General features: G+C 41.3%; 2 protein-coding genes across 8 annotated transcripts; one reads left to right on the forward strand and one right to left on the reverse strand.

The window, feature by feature from the left end:
- Positions 1–394: 394 nt before the first annotated feature.
- On the forward strand, positions 395–6,284 carry DNAJC9 (DnaJ heat shock protein family (Hsp40) member C9). Its single transcript, XM_083441466.1, has 5 exons — positions 395–761; positions 2,818–2,958; positions 4,043–4,297; positions 4,960–5,046; positions 5,770–6,284. Exons 1-5 carry the CDS (start codon positions 582–584, stop codon positions 5,887–5,889), a joined length of 783 nt encoding a protein of 260 aa, XP_083297592.1. The 5' UTR covers positions 395–581; the 3' UTR covers positions 5,890–6,284.
- A 544-nt stretch (positions 6,285–6,828) lies between these two features.
- FAM149B1 (family with sequence similarity 149 member B1) lies at positions 6,829–25,505 on the reverse strand. Of its 7 annotated transcripts, none has more exons than XR_014511596.1 (16): positions 25,365–25,505; positions 23,858–23,953; positions 22,767–22,899; positions 21,349–21,491; positions 20,754–20,873; positions 19,265–19,435; positions 17,671–17,858; positions 17,113–17,246; positions 16,566–16,619; positions 15,098–15,210; positions 14,171–14,395; positions 11,065–11,182; positions 10,459–10,584; positions 9,347–9,428; positions 9,109–9,274; positions 6,829–7,837 (listed from the first exon to the last, which is right to left on the reverse strand). XR_014511596.1 is itself a non-coding variant. In XM_083441390.1 (16 exons), exons 1-16 carry the CDS (start codon positions 25,412–25,414, stop codon positions 7,770–7,772), a joined length of 1,956 nt encoding a protein of 651 aa, XP_083297516.1. In that variant the 5' UTR covers positions 25,415–25,505; the 3' UTR covers positions 6,829–7,769. The 7 variants fall into 7 exon arrangements, 5 of the variants coding, with proteins under 5 accessions (XP_083297516.1, XP_083297515.1, XP_083297519.1 ...); XR_014511597.1 differs by having other exon boundaries at positions 6,829–7,840; XM_083441390.1 differs by having other exon boundaries at positions 9,109–9,243.
- Between the last annotated feature and the right edge of the window lie 53 nt (positions 25,506–25,558).

Genomic DNA, 25,558 nt, shown 5'->3' on the forward strand with positions numbered 1-25,558 from the left:
CTTCTATAAGTAAGATAGTTGCTCATTTCCTTGAGATCTGATGGGTGGGCGCCACTACTGAGACGGCCCTCTGCCTGATTCCCTGTAAACTCACTTCTCGCATAGGAACATGGGCGTAGGCAGGTGTTTTTTGTTTGTTTTAAGGGAGACAAAACCTCAAATTTGCATTGATTTGTATTGCTTTTTACTGATGAGGGGCAGCTGCCTCCGCTTGGCTACGTCCCTGTATGGGAGAATCCCGGCCAAGCATCTCTCTCCATTTTCTCGCGGGTACTGCAGCCTATGTGTCACTCTTCACCTTTTTGTATCTCTAGGGTTAGTCCCTCCACTTTCCTCCTCCTCTCTGCCCCCACCTTCTCTTTAATTCTTGGCCTTTCAAGTTCGCGACATCTCGCGGGACGGCCGTAAAGCAGCGCGGGGAGGCAGGAGTGGGCGTGGCGGGCGGGAAAACGGACGGGGGGACGCGGCTGAGAAGCAGGATCCCGCGCAGCAGCAGGTTGCGTCGGCTGTTCCCCTGGCCGAGAGCGGGAGAGAGCGTGCGCAGGCGCGGTGGTGGTCTCTCCGCGCGCTTGGGCTCGGGGATGGGGCTGCTGGAGCTTTGCCGCGGGGCCTTCGGCGCCGCCGACCTGTACCAGGTGCTGGGCGTGAGGCGCGAGGCTTCGGCCGACGAGATCCGCCGCGGCTACCACAAGGTCTCGCTGCGGGTGCACCCGGACCGCGCCGACCCGGACGGGAAGGAGGCGGCCACCCGGCATTTCCAGGTGAGGGGAGGCGCCGGGAAACCTGCCTCGGACTCGTCGGATGAAGGTTCTCCTTTCCCCGTCCTCAGCAGGCAGGAATCAAACCGGGGAAGTTCTGCGAGTTGGTTAGCCGCGGGACCCGGGTTCAAATCCTGCTCTGACTCGCTTGGCACCAAGCTCGACTTCATCATAGTATAATACAGTAATAATAATTTATTATTCATACCCCGCCCATCTGGCTAGGTTTCCCCACCCACCCTGGGCGGCTCCCAACAGTATATTAAAAACACCATCAAACATTAGAAACTTCCCTAAACTTCAGGTGCCTTCTAAAAGTCAGGTAGTGACATAGGCCACTTGCACCCTCCGCCTCATTTTGCAAAATTGTGTACCGCCCTGGGTTCCTAGGGTGGAAATGCGACCAAAGTGGGATCCACCAAATAATAATAATTTTTATATATATAATAATGATGGTGGTGAGGATGATGATATTATTTGTACTGCACAGATCTGATTGGGTCACTCCAGCCACTCTAGCATCTTCCAGTACAGTGGTACCTCAGGTTACATATGCTTCAGGTTACATATGCTTCAGATTACATACACTTCAGGTTACAGACTCCGCTAACCCAGAAATAGTACCCCAGGTTAAGAACTTTGCTTCAGGATGAGAACAGAAATTGCATGGCAGCAGGAGGCCCCATTAGCTAAAGTGGTACCTCAGGTTAAGAACGGACCTCCAGAACAAATTAAGTACGTAAGCAGAGGTACCACTGTATATAATTTCATCCATAGATCTCAGGCCGGTTCACAGCTTAAGATAAAAAACAAAAAATGTGTTTTTTAAAAAAACGAGAACAAAGCACAGCTCCATGAGGGTCCTCTTGTTCTAGGCAGGCCTGCAATAGGAGCCCTGCCCTTCCTTGGCCCCAGTAGTCCACCTGCCTGCCTCCTTGCTTACAACCAGTCCAGGGGCTGGTTCTGCCTGTCAACTTCCTCCTCAGCAGGGAGGAGAATGGGACAAAACTAGAAAGAGTTGCCTCTGCCTGCCCCCACCTACTGTTGGTGTCCCTGTCTTCCACCCTATCAGTCTCAAATGGCATCGATTAACAGGTTAATTTACAAGCGTATATCTACATACTTAAGAAGTCCCCCTCCCCAACTTGTGTCTTTATTGGTGGGATGGGTGTTCTGCTTCCAGTCTGAGAAACCACTTCACCTTCGTGTTTAGAGGGGGAGCGTAGAACCTGCCACATTGCGTTGCAGTGCTCCAGTTCAGGCCTGGTGGGAAATGCATGAGCCAAGAGGACCATTTCTCCCTTTTTTCCAGCCCATGCCCTGCTCTGTGGCCTAGCAGAAGATGGGTGAGGATTGGGCACACTGCTAATTCTGAACCTGAGTATTTTATATAACAGGGGTGGGGTGGTTAATGGTTATGCATGGTAGAAAAGGGAAAGGTTTACCCAGTGGTATTATTCTAGAAAAAGAGGAGCCACAAACGCCTCCATTTTTCTAGCAATTGTGCAAATCCTGAGAGGTGCTGGAACATCCTGTGTTTGCCTTTTCTTTGAAAATTTGGATGTATGGCAGCTCATGTCTGAAGTATAGATTTTGGCAAATTCCCTTAAAAACACCTCAAAAACTTACTTATTTTTCTTGAGATTTTGCAGAAAAAGCTCAACAACTTTTGTGTCTGGATTTTCACTTTTTGAAATATGGCAGCCTTACTTCAACCTAAATCCCACTTACTATAAGCTGTTAGGACTTGAGAAGTCCAGTTTCCTCTTGTGTCCTACCAGTTTTGGTTCTCTCTAATGTTTGGTGTTATTTTGGGGTTTTATAATTTTACCCTTCTGTTTGCCTACGGAGTCCCTCGAGTATGTTGAAACCACTGTACAATTTTGGGGTAGTCCCATTTTGTTTGTAAACTTACTGGCACCCAACTACTTGGAAATTCCACTGTTAGAGGGAATGCTAACATAACCTGAATAAGAAAGAAGCCAGTTGTGAGGCAAGTGGGATGGCATGGGTTGTGTCTTACTGGAGTAGTGAGGTGGTTTGTCTTGTCTCCTCTTAGATCCTGGGCAAGGTGTATGCAGTACTGAGTGACCAGGAACTGCGGGCTCTGTATGACGAGCAGGGGATTGTGGATGAGGAGTCAACTGTGCTGACTCAGGATCGCAACTGGGAAGAATACTGGAGGCTGCTGTTCAAAAAAGTAGGTAGTCTTCTTCAATGTGATGATGGTCCTTATCTCACAACTGGAATGATAATATCTGTAAATAAAGTGTTATTTCTTTTATCTGTAGGGCAAATGTAACTTCTGTGGGACCTTTGCCCTCATCCCCTTTATTTTATTTTCATCTGCGGGATGGGTTGTTATTTGTGATGCCAAATTTTTCTCCGGCTGCAAAAATCGATTTTTGCAAACCTGAACCTTATATGGGTTTTTTGGTGTAATATCAAAATACAACATTCTGTTTTCACAGCTCAAGAAGTTCAGTGCCCTTTCATTATTTCTTTAATTCCTGGATAAATTTCCTTAATGCTGTTGTAGTAAATGGAGTGCAGCTAAAAAAAATTTGGAGATGGCATGGCAAGGAATGATAGCTCTGAAATGCTTTAGTGCTGAAATATCCTTTCAAGTTTGTACACCATGGGTTGTATCCAACAGTGAAATACTGAAGGGTGGACCTATTCAAATCAATACACTTGAGTTAGTCAAGCCCATCGATTTCCCTAGGTCTAAGTATGACTTATGGATCCTTAATCTCCCACCCCCATTTGCAGGCCAACTTTGACAGGTGGGCAGGACCCTTTGGGTGTCAATGACAAGTGGCTGACACTTGTAACCTCATTGTAACCAGATTGATGGTTTTGGAGATGTTCTTTCAGCGCCAGTCTGATGATTGGTGCTGGGAGCTTGCCTTCGAAGGGGCTCCCAGGACCCACCAATCAGCAGTTACAGGGAGCCCCCTTGAAGACCAATTGGAGAAAGCAGATTGGATTCAAGCTATTTTCTCCAAGTGAAGCATGTTTCCTCTGCAGATGAATACAACCTGTGTGTGTCCCTATCTGCTTCATCTTGCTTTGCCTTGCTTTGGATACACTTCCTTCCATTAAAAAGGCCCTGTACAGATGAACTTGAATTACAGAAAAGTAAAATTTTGAAGTAACAATGAATTTGGGATGGAAAAATGTGTTTGTGTGTGTGTGTGTGTGTGTGTGTGTGTAACTTGAGTGTGGTAAAAAGGATTGTCATTCATGGAATTCAACTCTTTTTGTTGTTGTTTTAAAATTAGATAACGGTAAAAGACATTGAAGACTTTGAGAAGAAGTACAAAGATTCTGCAGAAGAGCTGGTGGACATTAAAGCAGCATATGAGGATTTTAAAGGCGATATGGACAAAATTATGGAATCCGTACTGTGTGTTGATTATACAGATGAGCCGAGAATAAGAGAGATTATCCAACATGCCATTGATTCTGGAGAACTTCCATCTTACAAAGCCTTTACAAAAGAGTCTAAGCAAAAGATGAATTCAAGAAAAAGGAAGGTAGGTTTGCAAGAGGCAAAAGACTCTGTGACAAAATATGTAATTCTTACTATCAACTCCAGTTCTGATTGTTTCACCGTCTGTAAACATATTTCCTATTTCACGTAATGTACTTTTTCAAATGTAACATCTTTTCAGGGGTTGAACCAGTGCTTGAGTTGCAGAGAGAACACAGCCTGTTTTCTTCAGCTACTGGTTTCTGGAAGGGGACCCCCCCCCCCATTCAACCCAGTTCTTTGAGAGGGGAGAAAGCCTGCATTTCTTTATCTTGATGCACTGAGTGAACACGCCAAATTCAGAACATCCTTATGTAACAGCATCCTATTGGTTTTTGATCTTCCTTTTATAGTTGCTAGGTATTAAATGAGTATCATCTAGGATTTTATGATATACTGCCATTTATTTATTATTTATGACGTGGTAATCCTTTAATGTAAAACACTAGAATCTACCTACAATGCAGCAAAACATTTGCTGGCCTTTCTTCTCTCTGGGATGCATAAGCAAGTTTTCCTAACGTCGTTCAAGCCATCCTGCAAATTTGTTGAAAATGGCCTGGTAGAAATGCTTACAATATAATAATAACAAATAAATTGCTTGCTGCTGCAATAGGTTAAGAAAGAAATTTTGCATTCCCTTCAACAACTGCGTCAATGTTTCAGGCTCGACAAGAAGCTAAAGAGGCAGAAAAATCCAGAGAAGAACTGGGTCTTGGTGAAGGGGAAGATGACCTAAAAGCACTAATTCAAGTAAGAGTGGAGTAAGCTACAAATCATTCTAACAAGTTAGATAGCATTACCTTTTGTTAGGTTAGAGGGAGCCTTTAACTCTAAATGATTTAAGCCTCCAGCATTGGAGAGCTAATTTTAATGTTCAGGATAGCAAAAAAACAGTGAGGTCCCCTTGGGATTTTTTTTTAGAGAGACTAGTGTTATTTAATTTATTCCAAAATGGTCAGGAGTCGCAGGTGAGCAATGAGACAGCCAGATTTACAGATGACACTAAATTGTTCATGATAGTGGTATCCAAAGGCGACAAAATTGCAAGTGAGATTTAGTGTGTATAATAAGTTGTAAGTGATGCATGTTGGGACAAAATAATAACAACTGTAATTTCACATACACGCTGATGAGGTTTGAATAGGGCTGTGACTAAGGGGTTGAATATTTAAGGGAATTTGCGCATCAAGGAGAGGCAACATGTGATCTGATTTCTAAAGAAAAGTTAACTGCCAGCCAACAGTTGTCCTTAGAGTTGCATTTTTGAATAGTTCGTCTTGAACAGTATTATTCATACTTCACAACAATCTGATCTCTTTCAAATATTCTGCAGATACACTATTTTAAAATATTTATATACATTTTCTTATGTATACCACCTTATTAGTAACTTGATTCAATGCCAAATCTTTAGTCAAAACACGAGAAATACTTGTAAGCTCATTTAACCATCTTGTTTTTGTCATTTAACAGAGCAAAAATGAGAATCGAAAAAAGGAAATGGGTGATTTTCTGGCTCAGATGGAAGCAAAGTATGGAACCAAATCCAAAAAAGGAGGAAAGAAAACAGCACCCAAGAAAGGAATGAAATGACTTTATTAATTTTCTGCTTTCATTTCATTTCTTCCGTTAACATTAATCTTGCTTTGAGACAGCCAAGGAAAGCAAGATGCTTTCATCAATTCATTGAAACTCACATTGGGTAGAAGGCATTCTGAAGAGGCAAGCTGCAGAACTAAAGCTGCTATTAAATGCTTCAAGATGCCACGGAGGAGTCAAGGTGGCATTTCAGACTGCAGCAGTACAGCAAGATTGCTGTGAACAAAAAAGAAACTGGTAAAATGAAAAAACATCAATCTTTAAAAAAAGCTTCCCATCTGAATTAATGTAAAGCAGTATTGTATGTTGCAGGAATATGTTTGGGCAAGTACTGTCAGTTTGATTTTATAAAGGCATTTATTAAACTTAATAAAGTATGTTTTTGAAAAGTGTGTGAAAAGTCAGAACTTGCCCATGACGGGCTCTAGCCAAAATGCATCAGTTGGAGAAGGAAGGTAGGAGGCAGACAGGGGGAAATGGTAAACTTAGGTGTTCGTTGGGCTCTGTAGTATGCTATCTAAAACCTTGCTTCACTGTTGCTGGTGTGTGTGGTCTGGGAGTCCGTCCAACAGTAGAAGCAAATTAGCAAGCTGGTTCTGCCTTCTAACTGTGCAAGAGGGGCAGCCTGAATGATGGAGAATATCTCCCAGACTTTGAAAAACAAGAGGACAATATTGATGCAGTGAGTGAAAAAACAGTGCGTACTAAGGGTATGAAAGGTCTTGCCAACGGTGTGCCACTTATGCCTATAACTATGAACATACATACAAACTTGTCAGAGCCAGAAGCTATAGTGTAGAATTGGACTAATGATGGAAGATCCAAGTTAAAATCCCTGCTGTCCCATGAAACTTGCTTGGGTCAGTTACTCTTGACTGCACCATTCTCAAAGCCAAGATCTACCCATTGGGATTCAATAACAATTCAAATGCATTTTAGAAAATATTTTTTTATTTGTATATAAAAGTTATTCCATATTACAATTTAATAAGAATCTGTTCCCACCAGTTTTTTACAACTTTCACATGGTATCTAGAATATAATGCAAAGCTATCTTTAATTTACATAACTTCATACAATTGTCATCTGGCACTTACTTTGTCTAGTAAGACCTAGAACTATTTTTTATGTTACATGAAAATTACAGCAGACATTAAATGCAACATTCAATGTAGGCAATGCTTTTTCTAAATATTTCCATCTTAACAAAGTGTTCTCTCCCCAATGAGAGAACATTAAAACTGAACCTTCCTGCTGTACATAATGTGTGTACCAAACATCTTGCTTCATTTTAAACAAGGGAAAGTAAGTACTGAAAGTATAGATGGTAGTACACAAAACTGTTGCACTCCCAAGTTTTAATCTTGGCCACCTTTCGGACATCATCACCTGCAGCTTTTTCGAAGTATGCAAACAACTGGCACTCAGAACATTTTATACAGTTAAGACAAAATACTGGAAGTATGCCCAAGCACACTTATTTAATTTTACTAAATATATTGCCATCAAGTGCCAATAACTGGCAAGTCAATTGGTGTTACAACATTATCACTGCTAGAGGAATCCAATTCTTTAGGCAGACATTCTTTGTAGTAGATTGTATTAACAATAATACTAGAGGTTAGCAGATTTCCTGAACACATGCTTTCAGCACCCAACAGAATACCATAGCCGATTTACAGGAACAAAAATAAGAGAGAACCTTGTAGTCTTTGGCATTTGTTTTAAGTCAATACAAAAATAAGACGTTTTGTAAAGAAAGTTTTAAGACTTCTTCTGTAAACAGGTTTGATATTGCTACAGTTGAATACTGATTGTAAAAGCTTCTACAGTCATTCCCTCATCTTGGAAATAGATGGTTTATTGCCACAACGTTATAGTCCCTGTCTGCTTCTCGATCCACCTCGGCTGTGAGTTCTCACAGAGCCATGTAACTGAAGACCTACTGAGCAAAAACCAGATAAAAGCTGTGAAAGCAACTGTACTAAAAGCAAACTTCATGCATGCAGTAATGGGCTGTATCCAGCACTGCAGCTTTGCTAGTGCAGGGGACTTCAAATGCAGAACAGAGCTTCCTCTTCTGTCCCCTCCAGCTCCCCATGCACACTCAAAATCAGTTCCAGAGGGTTGGGAGACCCTCCAGGGGAGATTTTTGGGAGCATGCTGGGGAAGGAGAGGAAACCTAAGTCCCACTGTAGAAGTGGCACCCTGCTGGCACATCACTGGATAAAACCCGTAATTATGCCCACAAGTGTTCATGCCACAATAAACCTGTCAATGATTCAGAACAGCACATGCTTTTGTGGTGTGATCCTCTCGTGCCAGTGCACATCATAATGTATATGGGGCCCTCAATGGCACGTACGTTTCCAAACAAATTTTGACTGGGATGCATTCTAAGATGCCCCAGGCATGTGAAAAGACTGTACCATTTGAGTTTGCTCTCAGGCCCACTTTATACAAGGGTATAGTTGCTTTTCAGGAGTTCTCATGTAGCTTCCTTTACAACTTTGTGATGAGAGGGACCAATGACAGTAATTACATCCTTCAGCAGTACAGAGAGCCTGGCACAGGAAATAGCCACATCATCAGTCCATCCCACGTAATCACAACATTACCCAAAAGGCATCAAAGTCACCAAGAGAACAGCAACCCCCCTGCTCCTGCAATGGAGGTACTAGACCTCAATTGGAAAAGGAAATTAACAGTGCACTGCCCTACATTTGGTTCATATTGCTGGATTAAAAGACAGAGCAAGACTTCTGTGTCTTTAAAACAGCAAGCACAGCTCCTTCACACTGGGTGTGATCGAAGAAGCTTCATCTTCTTTCCATACAAGTATTTGAAAAGACATGGCAGCCCTATATCAATTTCAGTCTCAATTCAAAGCTACCGCTATCAATCTAAAAGGCACTGTCTATTAATATACATTTGGAATATGAAATTCACATTTGTAGGGCTGAAGAAGTGTGAACTTGGAAGACTTCCGTGGCTGTCATGTATGAGGGCGTGCGCCATGGGTATTCGGTTAGACTGAAAGAATAAGCACAGCTGGAACCCTGCTTTGTATGCTCAACAGTAGAAACGACAGGAATATAACCTAAATATGCTATTCTACACGTTTGACAAAATGGCCAACAACTTCAAAGAGAATGCTAAGTATTTTATGATTTGCAACCAAATAAAGGGCATCGGTTGCCTCTTACTTCTTACCCAGCGGAGGTTGGTCTTCTTTGTCCTCCTCGTCCTCATTCAGAAAATTACCAAGAGCCTGGTGGTGGAAGGAATTAATATAGGAAGAGCTGGATATCCCTAAACTGACTCCCATCACTCCAACATTTATAGCATCTGTAACGTAATACGAGATTTCAATCTTAGGCTGTGGCATATTATTAATATAGTTAGCGTACCAAAGCCATTTTAAGCAATACATGCTCCACTTTGCACGTACCTGTGCCAGCAGATCCTTTACTATTTCGTGGTTGATTAGCATAATCAATAACAGTGCAAGAGCGACGATATTGAGAGTCTGGCTAAAAGCGCAAAAAAAAAAAAAAGTTAAAGAATCATAGAGTTGGAAGGGAGCCTGAGGATCAATTAGTCCAACCCCCTACAATGCAGGAATCCTGCCCCCAGCTGGTCCAGGGTGGACTTGAACCACCACCAACCAGACGCACCGACCCATTGCACCACTAGAGATACCATATTTTGGATCAGGCTATTGCAAAATCAAAATACTCAAAGCTCACAATCCTTCCCCATGTCTGGTTCTCCTGTAGCTCTGCTTCTTCCCTACCCCAAAGCCGAGCAGCCCTCCAGGGCATTATGGGGAACAGGCTGTACTCTTTCCACATTCCCATCTACTCTTCCTTCTCTGCACTATAAAGTTTCTCGAGATCTCAAGTAATTTAAGCATGGAGAGAGAAGGTGTAATGTCCTGGTATGTTGCTGCTTCCACATACTAAGAGGCAGAGAGTAATCATTGTGTAAAGCTACTTTTATGAATCTGAAAGCCACTCTGAAGGCTCTCATATCTATTCTCAGAGGGAAGTCAGTCACACACAGTCTCTCTCTCTCTCTCTCTCTCTCTCTCTCTCTCTCACACACACACACACACACACACACACACTTGTTTCTCTTTCCTTCTCTCCCATTGTCCTGAAACTAAGCCAAGATATATGGAACTGAAGCGATTCCATTTTCTACCTCTGCCGACCTACCCATGTTTCCATTCCTTGCTTCCTCTTGTTTCCCTCTGCCTATTTTAGATGGGAAGCCCTTGTCGTAGATTTTTGTCAAGTTACATATAGGCAGATGGTGTTATATAAATTAATTAATATACGTGTGGGAGCCACACAACCTGGGACAATTAGAAGGGACCTGTACAGATCCTAATTCATTTGCTTAAAATCTACCATTGAGTGCCGAAGGATTTTGTACCTACACTTAAAATAACAGGGAAACCTGCAAACATAGACCTATGGATTTTGATACTGGCCACGGATAATGGAAAGAGGAATATCTACTCTTTCCAGGTTTGAATGTAATTTGAACACACCTTACCCAAAATGCATGCGATGTGTTGGGCCTGGAGAAACTATCAGGTAATAAAAATCTCTCATGCACTGGTTGATGGTTAATTTCATCTGCTATTGCACTGCGAGCCCGGCTAGCATTCCCCCGAGATTTCTGCATGGTGAAGAGAAAAAAGCCATGGGTTTTAGATACAAATTTACACTAAAAGAAATGCAAAAGCTTGAAAATACTGGTATCACACCCTCTGCATTAAGGCAGTAACAGACAGTGGTGCAGTTGATTAATCTGATGAATAACAGAGAGAGACGAACCTTTTCACTCTCCTGGTAAACACACTGCATGTAAGCATTCTGCTTCAAGGTTGATAGTCTCAAGAAGTAAAAACAGATTACTCACAACCCAGAAATTAGATATAACTACTTAAGAATATTTGCTTTGAGGGTGGGTGTGGGTTTTAGTTTTTAAAAATGCACAACAATTATTTTTATAATATTCTCTTGTAAATCATAAACATTCATTCAAACAAAACAAAAACCAATTCTTACTATCTTACAGTAAGGACCACAAGGTGAGGCTTGAAGAATCCCCTGTCATTCTAAGACCAAAATTGTTTCAGCAGAAGAGGTCGCTTACCATTTGCTTTTGAGATCCCAAATGATCTGCTATATCTACAGTACTAATTGGAGGAAGGAGGTTATTTCTGCTCAGTGGCATTGGGGAAGGTGATGACATTTGCTCATTTGCAGTGGACCTGGAAAAGACCAATGACAATGACTAAAAACGACATTTGCACTGGAAATTACGAGACTGATGTGAATTCAAGGTAAATAACAAAAAGAAGTGTCCATGCAAGTTGATGAAAAATACTGGGTTTCAGTGTGGGGAGTCGATGAGATTGTGGCTTAAATGGTGAGCTCCGTGTGGGAGAAACTCCAGCAGAGATGAGAAATGGAGGAATCGGCATGCATTTTGTAGACATTTCTCTCCAATACTGAACCAACACCAGTGAGGAATACAAAATGATTGCAGCTATTTCAAGCTTCAACACTTTTCCTAGTTTAAGGCTAAAGGAGGAAAATAACTGTCTTCCACAGGTAACCTGGCACCCTTCAAAGCTGATTTATTTAAATTATTTCACTGCAATTAACAGCAACACAACTTGAGGACTGCTTTCAGTCTATGAAATGCCTTCCTTATTGAGTCCTTTCAAAACACTGCTTCTCTTTTACCTCTAAAAATCAATGGCCAACGTGACCTAACTGACGGATTTGCCTCAAGCTTAACATGTATCTGCAATGATAGCTTAATAAGTCTTATCAAAGGCCTAGACTTCAGGAATGGATTGAGGCGAAATACTCGCTTGCCATCCATTATTCAATCACGAGAGAAGAGAGTGATATGTGTGAGCTGAAATACAAGAAACATACCAATGGAACAAGGCAAGCTTTTACTAGCATCTGAAGCAGATATCGTCACACAGTGAAGCTAAGTGTCTGACATAATATGCATCTTGATATATGACTGAAATGGATGAGACAAGTTGTGTTAAACTCAACTCAAGTAAGACAGATGCTTGAGGGCAAAGGGAAGCTTTTTGCAGATTCTGCATCAACCTCTTTAGTTGTCAGCACCTGTCCATTGATTGTGTAGGTGGGGCACACTTTGGGACCAATCCATCTTGTGTCCAAGTTTCAACTGTGGTCACATTTACTTCTTCTAGGTCTACACCTTGGTTACCTTGAGGGATGAATACTGCAGGGCTCTCTACCTGGGGCTGCAGAATGGAAAATACAGAGTAGCTGCAACTGGTCCAAGCTCAAGTAGCCAATCTCTTTCAGCACCGCTATACTGCCTCTCAATTTTATACTGGACTCAAAGGAAATCCTTGTTCTGCCTATAACTTGGCCCTCTCACTGCTCAGCAAGCACCCCTCTGTGGCAGAGCTTCTGTAATATTTGTCCATTATATTTATGAGCCACTCTGCAACAATGTTCTTTGAGCAATGAACAAATAAAGCAGCTTCACAAAATCAAAGAACACGACAAGACTAAAAGCCAACAGCCAAGGGAGCATGATGCAACTCTAAACTTATCTGCTACCATAAAAGTGGGCGAGGGGAAATTTCCCGAAGAGACAAAACTCTAAACTTCCAAGTAAACAAGAAGAACAGAAGGACTGCGGAGAGAGAATCAAATATGTGTTTACAAAGAACTGAAACTACTGCACAGATTCTGTCCTTAATGGTATACTAGTGCTAGTCCTCATTCAGCATTAATGCACAGTGTGCATGCAGGATAAACTCGCTCTGGAGGTGGAAGTATTGTTCCTGGGCTCCTTTGGGAGGAAAGGTGGGATATATAAATTTAATAAATAAAGGTCCCTTTGCGGCTTTTGAAAAATGTACCATGCCCCAGAGGAACAGAGCCTCCACAAACCTTTGTGTTTTTAAAGAAGAATACATTTTAAAGGCTTATGTAAAGTAGAGGTTCCGCTCAATAGAGTTACCCTTCTTGTCCTTATTTTAAAGGGTTTCATAAACATTCCTGCTCCTGAGCAGTACAATGGTGAAATGCTTTACCTCAAAAATAGTAGATCATAAAATAGCACAAATGTGAAGAACTGGATGGGAAGGGGAATTGTGTTGCCCAGCACTAAAGATATAATGGGCACTATCTTTCAGATGGCTATAATAAGCAGCCACATTTTATGTAGTACAGTGGTACCTTGGTTCCCAATCGGCTTAGTAGTCGAATAAATCGGCTCCAAAACTCCGCAAACCCAGAAGTAAATGTTCTTGTTTTTGAATGTTTTTCAGAAGCTGAATGTCCAACAGGAGGTTTCCAATTGAGTGCAGGAAGCTCCTGCAGACAATCGGAAGCCGCGCCTTGGTTTTTGAACAGTTTCGGGAGTCGAACAGACTCCCAAAACGGATTAAGTTTGAGAACCAAGGTACCACTGTACTCTATTGCTGGAGAAAGTCTGCATTTTCCTTGCAACAGTCTATTGTGACTTGGGTGATAGGGAAATGGTGATTCCCTACAGAAGAGGTATAAGCTGGAGAAGCGGATGTTTTGATTCTCTACATCAAATAATAAAAAGGTAAAGGTAAAGGACCCCTGACAGTTAAGCCCAGTCGAGAATGACTCTGAGGTTGCGGCGCTCATCTCGCTTTACTGGCCGAGGGAGCCGACGTTTATCTGCAGACAGTTTTACCAGGTCATGTGGCCAGCATGACTAAGCTGCTTCTGGTGAAACCAGAGCAGTGCACGAAAATGGCATTTACATTCCTGCCGGAGTGGTACCTATTTATCTACTTGCACTTTGACGTGCTTTCGAACTGCTAGGTTGGCAGGAGCTGGGACCGAACAACGGGAGCTCACTCCGTTGTGGGGATTTGAACCGCCGACCTTCCAATTGGCAAGCCCAAGGCTCAGTGGTTTACACCACAGCACCTCCCCCGTCCCAACATCAAATAATAACTGCACAAATAAAGTGATAACCAGGAAAGGCTTCAGCTCATACATGAAATCTTACAAAAGAACAGCTCAGAACATAGTCACAATTTTCACAGGCAGTGTCTAGTGTCTCCTTTTGTAAAATAGAACAGATTAGATAACAAATATTAGTTATCCGACTGCCTGTTTCACCCACCCCACCCTCGACTTCCATAAGATCTGATCCTGTCACGCTGAACATTTCAAAAGGCAGAGATTTAAGCCAGAAGTACGTATCAACCTACAGCCGTGTTCCCCTGATGACATCCTCCATGGGTCTCGGTGTCCCTGAGCGAGAATGGCTTGTGTTGATGGGGTGCAGAGTACGTGGTGGAGGGTTGCGCCTTCTAGCAGACTGTGCAGAATAGGACAGAGAAGATGTACTGAGCTCAAGTGGGCGATTTGGCCGAGCTCTGGTTGACAGGATAGAAGTGGAGCCTGGCCTCATAAGCAATCTGTCATCCAAGTCTCTGGCACCAAGTGGGGGAAAGCATAGGAGCAAAATGAAATATTCATAAACTGATCTTGCACCATCCGCATCAATTAACGAGGCACAATACCACTACAAAGGCAGCTACTGCACAGCTATTCTGCTCTATAAAGCCCATGTGTATCCCGGTAAGATGGTCTGAAGGCACATGAGGTCAAAGCTAAGCAGGTTCAGTTCATGCCTGGGTGTGTGAACCACAAGTCCACCACCTTTGGCTCCATGACAGAAGAAAGGCACAGTATAAAGTGAGTTTTTAAACATGTGCAAGGAAAACAGATTCCATCCTAACATTACTACCCTTAGCATTTGCATTTCAATGAAAAGGGGATGCTAAACACCTATTGTGCTGCAGGAGCCACTAGACTGAGCAAATCCACTAGCATATTAAGTATGAATTTTACATCTTCTGCATGTTGAGAGGTGTAATTGATTTCTATGTGGGGGTTTTGATAGTAACCTGAGCTAGTTTGTTCTTTAGCCTAGCTCAGTTTTAGACAAGCCAAAATGGACTAGAGTAGAAGCATTCAATGGTTCCTCCACAGCTGTGGGTGCACAGAGGAAGAAGGAGTTTAAAAGTCAGTATAAACTTAGAAAAACCTGAATCCCAACACTACTGCTTCCTTATATCTCTAACTCGCAGGGCAGCTTTCATACACAACAAATAAAAGATGGCTACTCTTACAATATTTTATCCATCAGAGGCAAGTTCCTTTGGTGTAAGGGGATCCCATGAATAACCATCAAGCCATTCAAATTACGTTGTGGACCACCGCTCGTTCCTTGCGAGAGATTTGCCTGCAGGTTACAAGAAATTAAATTTGCCCTCAGCATTAAATGAAAGATATGCATTTGTTAATTTCCAATCTCGGCTCTTACTGAAAAAAGGATTGGAAAAGAGTAAATGTCAATGGACTCAAGAAAAGCAGTGCATACCCTCAATTTGTTCATAAGTAACACGTAACAAGGCATTAATGGTCTTATAAGCAGTTCTTATATCTTTTTAAATTACACACTATTTATTATATAACATGGCTTCGTAACCAAGATAATTAAATTGTTTAAACTTAGCATAAATTAATCTGGATAAAATACTTTCAGCAGAGAAAAGAATGTTTACGTCACACGCATAAGCAAACATAGTTAGATTTCTACTTTGTGTATATGCTACCAACTAACTACTCAGTCCTCGTACATCTGCATGACTGCATGATAGATTGATTTCAGTGGCCCTTGTCACCAGCTACACGTGTACGACTGCTGAAATTCTCATTGTTGACAAAGCATGCATTATCTTGAGGTAAATCTTAGGAAACAGGGAGAGGGGGCACTTGCTGTTCTCAACTGCTGAACTGGTCCCTGCTGCACATATTGGTAGCCACATCCTGACCCAACCGCACAGAAATCAAACTTGAGCATCAGTAAGTCAGCTGGGCTTACAACTGTTTCACAACCACCTCTCTTATCAGGTTAGGAGAAAGGGCATGGTCCCTCATTCCCCCCCCCCTTCTTTGTGGCAGGCCTCCCCCAGCCTTGTAAGAATTTTCTCACCTAAAGTATATCTGGTTACAGCAGCTTCTGTCCTGAAAAGACACGGTGTCTGTCATAGCTCGCTGCAGCCTTCCCTCACTTATAACTTCCAATGCAATATAATACCACTCTAGAGTTAGCTGACCTTTAGGAGTAGGTTTTTGAAAGGTCAAAAGGGGGACTAGGAAAAGTCCTACTTAGTACTGGGGTGCCAAATCTATAATCCTAAAAAAATGTAAGCACAAATCTCATTGACGTTTGTTACTGAATTTATTCAGGATCAGCCTAAACTTGCTAAAATGGGATATTATTAATGTTTGACTAAACTAAATTGCTTAATAAACTAGTGAATGAGGTTCTCCCTTCCCCAGACACTGCATCATATGTCCCATTGCTTCTTTAATAACAAAGGAATCCAAGAAACAGTGTGACCCAAAGCTGTCTAATTTGGAAGTAAGTTCTGCTGAAATTAATGTACAACACTTCTGTGGTAATGAATTTTGACTCAAAATAGTTCTGCATTATCTGGGAAAACGCAAAATAATAATAATCATCATCATCCACCCGCCATATTACACTGACAGGAGAAAGAAAAGAGCTATACCCCCCTGCATCATACATACTTCCGGTGTTTTTCTCTTCTTTTTGCTTTTGCGGCCACATCGGTGTTTTGAGTACTATGCATACAATAAGGTATACATGAGGAAGACAGAGGATTATACAGGGAAGTGAAAGGGGGAAAATAAAAAAGGAAAGAAACCGAGTTAAAATGGATCAAACACTAGTTAAACCTTGGGTTCTTATCTTTATGATGGAGAGTATGCAGAGCAAGAACTAGTACATATTTTAAAAAACAAAGGTAATTAACAGAGATGCTTTATACATCCAAGCTCTCTGTTGCCAACTAAGCTGGGTAATGATTGAGTTGGTATCTCCCATACCAGTCCTCTAACTCTGGATACCTCTTATTTCATCAAAGCGCAAAGAAGGAAAATATTTTCAAAATAAGGTAGATAGAATTTTAAGAGTTGTGACAGTATGTGATAAAGTGAAAGTTTTGCAAGGACAGATATAGTCAAGCCATTGCAATGTCTAATTTTCAGGCAAGTTAACACGATGAATTTCCTTGCCTAAACACCGTCTCAACCTGATCTGTCTTCTTAAACTTACCAGATTTGAAGGGATGGAGGGCATCTTAGTTTGCGGCATTCGAGGTAATAACAGTGGCAAAGGCTCAAACTGCATAAAAGGACTTCCTGAATCTGTCCGGTTTGTTTCAACAGTTATGACATTCTTCTCATCATCTACCAGAAATAGGACAAACATAAATCACTATGCACTGTTCAATTTGGATTCTTATAAAGCAAAATTTTAAGAAAGGTGGCTTTTATCTCCTTGAAAAGTACATAAATGGGCTTCATACTCTTTTGATTTTAATCAGAGACATTTAAAGGAGCTAGAATACATGGAGTTCAATGCATGTCAGTGGACCAAAATATCTGGTCATTAAAATCCACACAGGATAAGACTTCCCAATGCAATTTATAGCAAACTGCAAGAGTCTTCAACTATGACTCAGTGGACTGAAACTGTTTCTAGGCATAAGGCGTATTTCGGCAGGGGGGCAGGGGCGGAATATAGCTTGCTAAGTATTTAACACTACATTTTGAAGTGGGCAGGGAAAACTTTGGAGAATGATATCCACTGCATTTTAGCCTTGAAACTTACCTGAGACTGACCCTTCCCAGTGTCTACAGATTAATTGCTCCATATGGCCCAAGACTTCACTCCAGACATCATCAAACACATAGGAAAGGACAGCATCTCTCATGCAGTAGGATGGCGAGATAGGAGGGAAACCTAATTTCCGTCTGTCAGGTGAGAGACCCATTTTCCAATCATGCAACTCTTCTTCCCTTTGAATGAAACAAGATAATGTTACAGTTCTGTTTTAATTTTATATAATCAAAGCCAGAAGTGACTTTGTGCCTACCTGACAAATTTAGAGCTGATGGGTAGAATTCAATGCTGAACTCTTCTAATTGTTCTGTCTGAGCAATCCCTGCAGCTTACCAGATGGAATGTGCCCCCCTCCCCCCCCCCACTGCTCTGGGAGGCTTTCCCAATGACCCTAAGAGGTGGGGAGAGGAAAACCTGTTGTGAAAGTCCTTGCACAGGGCTTCTGCTGACAGAGATGGTTAGGTGACTCCTGCCCTTAAAAGTGGTAGTCAACAAAGTTTTACTCAGAGCAGACCCACTGAAATTAATGGTCTTAACTTAGTCATGTTCATTCATTTCAATGGTTTAATTATAAACCAATAATTATTTTTTGTACATATCCAATTGTATTAAGTTGCTTTACATAAAATTATGCACAAGTTGCTTTAAGTTGCCTCATTTTAAAATATTCCACCTTATGTGTTTTCTGCAACTTCTGTAAGCTTTCGTATTACCATGTCATAATACCATTAAGCTTTGTCCACTAATAAGCCAAGTGATTTGTTTCAGCTATAATCCTGAGTCTGTGGTTTTCCCTGGTTAAGATATACTCCCCATCGCAATGGGTTCCTGCTGAGCAACTGAAAACTTTGAGGGATTCAATGACTAGCCATGATTTGGCACAGGACTCAGTGGCCATGACTGGATCACAGAATTAACACTCCCTACCTCCATTCCAAAGACAAACAATCAAGACAGCTAGAAGGAAATACTACAGTAAAGATAAATAACTGTTCTAGAAGGCAGCATTTACTAAATGCTGATCATATCCCCAGTCAGTCCAGTGGCTGAAAAACTCTATGCACATATTATTATTATTATTATTATTATTATTATTATTATTATTTGGAACTTTGTGAATCATAAATAGCAAGCACTACATTTCCACTAGTTATGCTACCATGTTAATAGACATTTTATTCAAATGAGACATAAATAAAATGTGCAGCTTGAGTTCAGGTCCTTTGGCTCACAAGTTTCCAGTGTGTCCTCTGCCATTCAGCAACCTGCCCACCTAGTACTATATGCATTGCATGATAATCAGCATTAAGAACAACATCATGATGCTGGGGAGGAATAAAGTTGCAATTTTAAACTCAACAGCTATTTAGTGAGACAATCACCAACTCTATAGTGTGGCACCACCGACGAGGATTTACAAAACTACGGTATTATTTCAGTGGAAGAACAACAACAACAACAAAATCACTGTGTGATTTATTATTTTCTACTGTTAGGAACAAATTACATTTTAGCAATTAATTCCAAGTCACTAGGAGCAAATATCAGTGCAGACTAGGTTAAACAAATATTCAATACCTACACATCTCTGCGATCAAATGCTAAATATTCCTCCATTACACCTTCAGAGACAATCACTCCACCGTCTCCTTCTTCACTCTCCAATAAACACAATTCAGGTGGTTCTGAAATGTTGTCTTCTTCACATATAGGAGTAACAGAAAGAGGAACCTTTTTGCCCAAAATACTAAACCTGAAAAAAATGGCAGTAAACAAGAAGGATTACTTTTATATCTCAATGGTACAGTTATGGTATTGGTGGCAAGGGCAGATATTCCCGCTCACCCATGGAGGCTCTTAAGCTCTCCCAACAGCAATGGACAAATATCAAAACCCAACCATAAAATGAAAGCTGCAAAATTATTCAGTTTTAATAATAATGATGATGATGATGTTAGGCTTTTGAGTTGAGTTATTTCATTTTAGACAACAAACCCAAAAAACAGACCTAATTATCCTGAATGCAATTATACCCACTCTCTTCTTTTTAAGCACTAAGAGTAAATAAATAATCTCAGAAACAGTTTTCTTAAATATTCCAGAAAGTAGTTGTGGAGAAATTAGCTTATGAGCCCTCTGACATTGTAGGAGCTAGTACAACTAGCAATAGAATGCTAAGATTGTTTAGACATTCATTTAATTCCTTTATTATACTTAGTATGTGATCACCTTCTGACATGGGATCAACTACCATCCTACCAATACCATACAAGCTATCCTTACTATAAAGCCCCCCCCCCTTGAAATGACGAATCCTATATAATATCATAAACAGCTACTGAAGCTCACCAAGTTTCAGAAACAGTTTGCCATATGGCATGGAGGGCAGATGTCTAAGGAAACAATAGTAAAGTCTCCATTTGCTCACTTCTTTGAATCCTAGCCAATTACACCAGTGTTTGCTAGGCATGTGGACAATATCTGAAATGTATTAACGCTGTTTGCAATATATTACTGATGCTATAGCTACATTCAAAAAGCATGGTTTGTTCTGAACGGCAAATACATTTCATAAACAAAAATAGTTACGAAGAAGACTAATTTCTTCTTCCAATGAAAATAAGGTGGTTATAGTGATGCTATTTTTTAAAAGTCATTTTATGCTTCATCTGACAGCAGCTGACGGTGCAATCCCATGTATGTATATAAGTGTAAAAGTATATAAGGTACAGTGTATAGACTGCAGTCCTAAAGTGCAATCCCATGGTCCTGCAGGGGTGGGGCGAGGGGATAGCATTCAAAGGATGATAAGATTTAGCAGGTTTCCCTCTTCACAGAAGCTTCATGAGTGGGGCATGAGGTCCACCTCCCCGAGGCCTCCTTGATGCAAAATGTGGGGTGGGGAGCTTTGAAAAAAAAAAAAGCTCAAAAGGGGAAAGCTCAGCAGGGCTTTGTATTTGGCAGTTAATCCACCACAAACATTCCCCATACCTTGCCCCAGTAGGTTTGCTCTGCCAATCATTCATTGATAATGGAACACTTCTGCAGAATTAGAGATCACTGATACTTACTCACTCGGATCTTTCTCTAGTGATGGGGTCATATCTGATGAACCTAAGGTGCTGCAAGTTGAACTCAAGTACCAGCCATAACCTTCGTCTGTGGGAATCGCTACCTGTTTCCCTACAATCCTGATATTAAAGAGAGAATTATTTTTAAAATTACAAATGGCTTTGGAGAAACTGGCAAAGTATGCCTAATCCACAAAATAAGACCTAAAGCATTCAGCAGGTATACAAAACCTACAACTCAAAGAAGGAATTTACTTGTGAGGGAAGGACGGTGCAAGCAACAACTACTCTTGAAGAGCACTTACTTTGCAACATCAAGATAAAATTATCATCTCCTGCAACATTATGTTAGTATGTTCCAACAAAGCACTTCTTACAGTTGAGTCATTCAGCATCAAAGAAGAGATTTGGAAAGAAACAGCGGAATCAGCCACTGTGTTGGTCCATAATGATTCACTCAGGAACAAGAGCAGAGAGGGCGGCACATTTAGAACAAAAACTGAGCCTCTACAGCAGTCGTGAAGAAGCTGAAAAGTACAGCTTTGTGCTGTTTTCTAGTACTGTGAAATACATCACTAACACATCATGAAAATACCTGAGATGGGGAAAGCTTGACATCCATTGTTGGCACTCCTCCTCAAGGCCTTCAACATACATGCTTGTTTTCTGTTCATACAAGAGCTCATCAATATATCTAAATATTTGTTGTACTTGCCGCGTGGCAGCTTTATCAAATTCCTGAACAGAAATTAGGGAAGAAATAAAAATAGGAAACAAAATTACATCTTTGGGGTATTATGTGGACTAACTAGTTAGTTTCACAATTTAGCAGGATACTCAGGACTTTCTTCGTAAAGCAAATATAAAATTAACCTTGTAGCACACACTCGCATGAGAAGAGATGGGGGGATTTATAATTCATTTTTCACCATGCCTCCACCAGGCACCACGCCTGAAGGGTTAAGGGGTCCTCGGGGGATACTCAAGGCTTTAAATCCAGGTCATCTGCTCAGTGGCCAGAGAATACTGACTGTGTGCTAAGAGTGTGTTTTTTCCCTAAGGAAACCTAGGGGGGAGAAACAATGGAATATCTATCTATTTTAAAAAAATAAATACATAAACAAAGATATTGGGATGTTATGACTGACACACTGAATAGGAGCACTCTTTGTTGCAGGGCCCACTAGGAAAGAATAAATGAGTAAGCTGAATGAAGAATTGCTAATGCAACTCAAAATGTAGTTCAAGGCCAAAAGGGAATGGGGCTGCACCAAGTACAGTGCTATAGGATGGGACCCAAGTCTTCTAGAATCTTATCAGGATGGCTTAAATTTGAATGTCATTTGTTTCCAAGGTCTATTTAAAATAGTAATAGGTCAGACTTGAGTATTGTCCTAAGCCATTAAAGTTCTACTGATTGATTTGCAAGAAACATTTTACATTTTAATCGGCAATACAATAACAAAACTAACAAAGATGAAGAGCAGAAGAGGGAGGAATGGGGAAGGATCAGATAAGAAATGGAGTTCTTGAGCCCCAGGTACAATCCAGGTAATAAGATGATTTAAGTATTTGAAACAATGCGCCAGATTGCAATTCTAATTTTCAAAGGAACTTGTTTGTTAAATTATCAAAAACAGGGTCACTGACTTCTAAAGAGGAACTACAATAATAATTTTTATCAGAAACCTAAAGTTATTGGACTCTGAAACCTGGAAATATTTTAAAGATAAAGACTGTTCTTAAGGATGCTGAATTCTGAACCAACTTCCAAGAATGAATACACACAACTCTATTAGGACTACAATATTTTTGCAGCATTCACTGCAAAAAAACCATGTGCATGAGTGTAACTGAAATATGTCAAAGCTTGTACCGGCCTGCCTACTGACTCATAAGAGTATTTGTTAGGACCAATGTGCGAAATTATGTGAAGGACAGAGGTCTAAACTTATCAATAATATTTTTCAAAGGATTATTCTCATTTTAACTGAAGGATTATAATCTACTCACATCATAGCCCCAAGAAAAGACTGAGCTGTCTTCTGTAGAGGTGCCTGTGAAGCTCTGACTAGCTGACCATGAGTTTCCATCGTCTACTGAAGTGACAGATTGGTAGTTTGAATCTTTTGTACTTTCAGACTCACTAAAATGTACAGGGAGAGTGGAGAGAGAAGAGAGAAAGGGAATCTTAATATAAGAAAAGTCATATGAGTTAAGCTTTCCAAAGTGAATAGGAAGTATATGGGGGAACAGTTTAGATTCTAGTGGGGAAGATATCTTTCAAATAATTTAATTCTGTGGATACACGTTAAAGGTACCATAAAATAGATACACATATGAAGTTCTGCTAACGATAAAATACGTTTTAGTCCAATTTATTACTACTGGACTGAAGAAGGAAGCTAAAGTTACACCACCAAATGAAGTTTAGTAACAATGAAATCAAATTATATTGTAACTAACAATATTATATAAACATCATGAAATAAAGATTGGTAACAATGAAATCACATTATATTGTTTCTAACAACATTATTTAAACATCAATGTATGTGAACAATACTTAAGAACAGTTGTTGTTGTTTTTTGTTATTCTGGAGCCCCAAGTTGCAATTATACAACTAAAAATGAAACATGCATATCAACTAGAAAATAAAGACTTGTTTTTAAAAGCAGCTATGATCTAGTGCAAGAAAATTGGTGCCTCTTCTTAAATGGGGTTTCCGTGTATTACCGTGTCCCCATTCTAGAGCACTGGAAAAAAGAATGACTTTATTTATTTTCAATAAAGTTTGTAATTAAAAAAAGGAGAGAGAAAGACTATCTCTTGCCTTTGGTATCTGATGACACCATGTTGCAAATTAAAGCAATAGGTTACGCCTTTCCAAAAAGGCATTGCTGGCTTCATAGGATTAACATTTGACCATGACCAAACAACAGACAGTCACTATTTGACTGGATGTTTAACAAGTGTCCCAGACCTACTAAAAGTGGAGGGGGAAATAGCCATAGGAATGAAAAATGAAAGCAGTCAACAAAAATGTATTTTCCAACCTCTTCTCACAAACCTCCCCCCACAAATATTTACACTATCTGAATACCTTGAAATGTCTTCCTGACTTTCAGTAGATGGATAACTGTCATCCAGTGAGTCTGGCAGGGGATGATGTTCTAAGGAACTTTTTGTAAGTCCTCGGCTAAAAAAAGAGCGGGGGAAGAAAAGTAAAAATGTGATTCAAGTAAAGGTAAAGGGTCCAGTCGTGTCCGACTCTGGGGTTGCAGCGCTCATCTCACTTTATTGTCCAAGAGAGCCAGTGTACAGCTTCCGGGTCATGACTAAGCCGCTTATGGCGAACCAGAGCAGTGCACGGAAACTCCGTTTACCTTCAGTGGAAATAAATTACAGCCTCTAACAGTGACTTTAATGTCTTCTTACCAACAAGCAATCAGCATTAAAAATTGTTGGGAACTGTTTCTTATTAACATAAATATGTTAAGTTTTTAAAATATACATTCAAGCCTGTCACACCAGCAGAACGCAAAAGGTTTTCGTATGGCATTGATTGGTTCTGTAGCACGTTACACTTCTGCTTTGAGGGCCACACTTCCATTTTGAGCATTACACTGACAATTTGAGTGTTACACTGAGGTCTATCTGTTTTTGCTATTTATTTTGTGTTTTTGCTTTGCGGTTTTGTTTTGTTTTTGTGACTGTGTGGAACCCAGTTCAGGTACTGACTGATTGTGTGACTACAGTACATTCTTTATTGCTTTCATTTTATGGATCAATGGTCTCGTTAGATAGTAAAATTCATGTTAAATTGCTGTTTTAGGGGTTGGTTGTTTTTCAAAGCCTGGAATGGATTAATCCATTCTGCATTACTTTCCACTGTATGGGAAAGCGCGCCTTGGTTTTGGAACAGACTTCCGGAACGGATTTACCAGTTTTGAGAACCAAGGTACCACTGTAAAGCTGAATTACTGTGTTGTGAAATGATGCCTGTCTCCAAAGCAGAAAGTTTGGGAAGCTCTGCCCTAGGTGGTAGCAGTGGCAAGATTTTATTGATATCGCTGTTATCTCAGCCTTGGTTTTCAGGCAGGTGGTAAATCAACTCCTGTGGGTTAGTATGACAGATTGTTCCTCCACCAATGAAAAAAACAACAACACTCAAGCCACGCATAGGCAAACTCAGCCCTCCAGATGTTTTGGGACTACAATTCCCATCATCCCTGACCACTGGTCCTGTTAGCTAGGGATGATGGGAGTTGTAGTCCCAAAACATCTGGAGGGCCGGGTTTGCCTATGCCTGCTCTGAGACTAGAAAACAGGGTGAAAGTTAGACTGGGACCTTTCTCTCCAGCAAGGCGGCTTTCCACGTGGAGGGGCCTGTTTTGGTGGGCTCGAGGGCATCCCGTCAGGGGAGCCTGCTTTCCCCCAGGCACTCCGGAAAGATACAGCCCGGACCCGCCCCCTCCCGAGGCCTCCGTCTCCTCCGGGACGCCCCACCAGGCCGCGGCGGCAGGGTCGCCGTCGGGGAGTCGGAAGGGTCCCCCGCCCGGACGGAAGGCGCCTCAGAGTCGCGACGCCGGCAAGGAAAGGCCACTCACATCCCCTGGGCGTCGGGGGCCACCGGCTTCCGTGTGTATCGCGAGATCATCCTCCCGCCTCAGCGCTGCATCTCGGTCCCTGTCGGCGCTGCCGGCTGGCCGGCTCGGCCCTCGGCCGCCATGGCGACGCCACGCCCCGCCTGCCCTTCCGGTCCGCTCTAGGCCAGCGGAAGCCTCCACTCTGTGGTGGTGGT

The sequence above is a fragment of the Podarcis tiliguerta genome (assembly GCF_965153285.1).
Source record: "Podarcis tiliguerta genome assembly, chromosome: 5".
Classification (NCBI taxonomy): domain Eukaryota; kingdom Metazoa; phylum Chordata; class Lepidosauria; order Squamata; family Lacertidae; genus Podarcis; species Podarcis tiliguerta.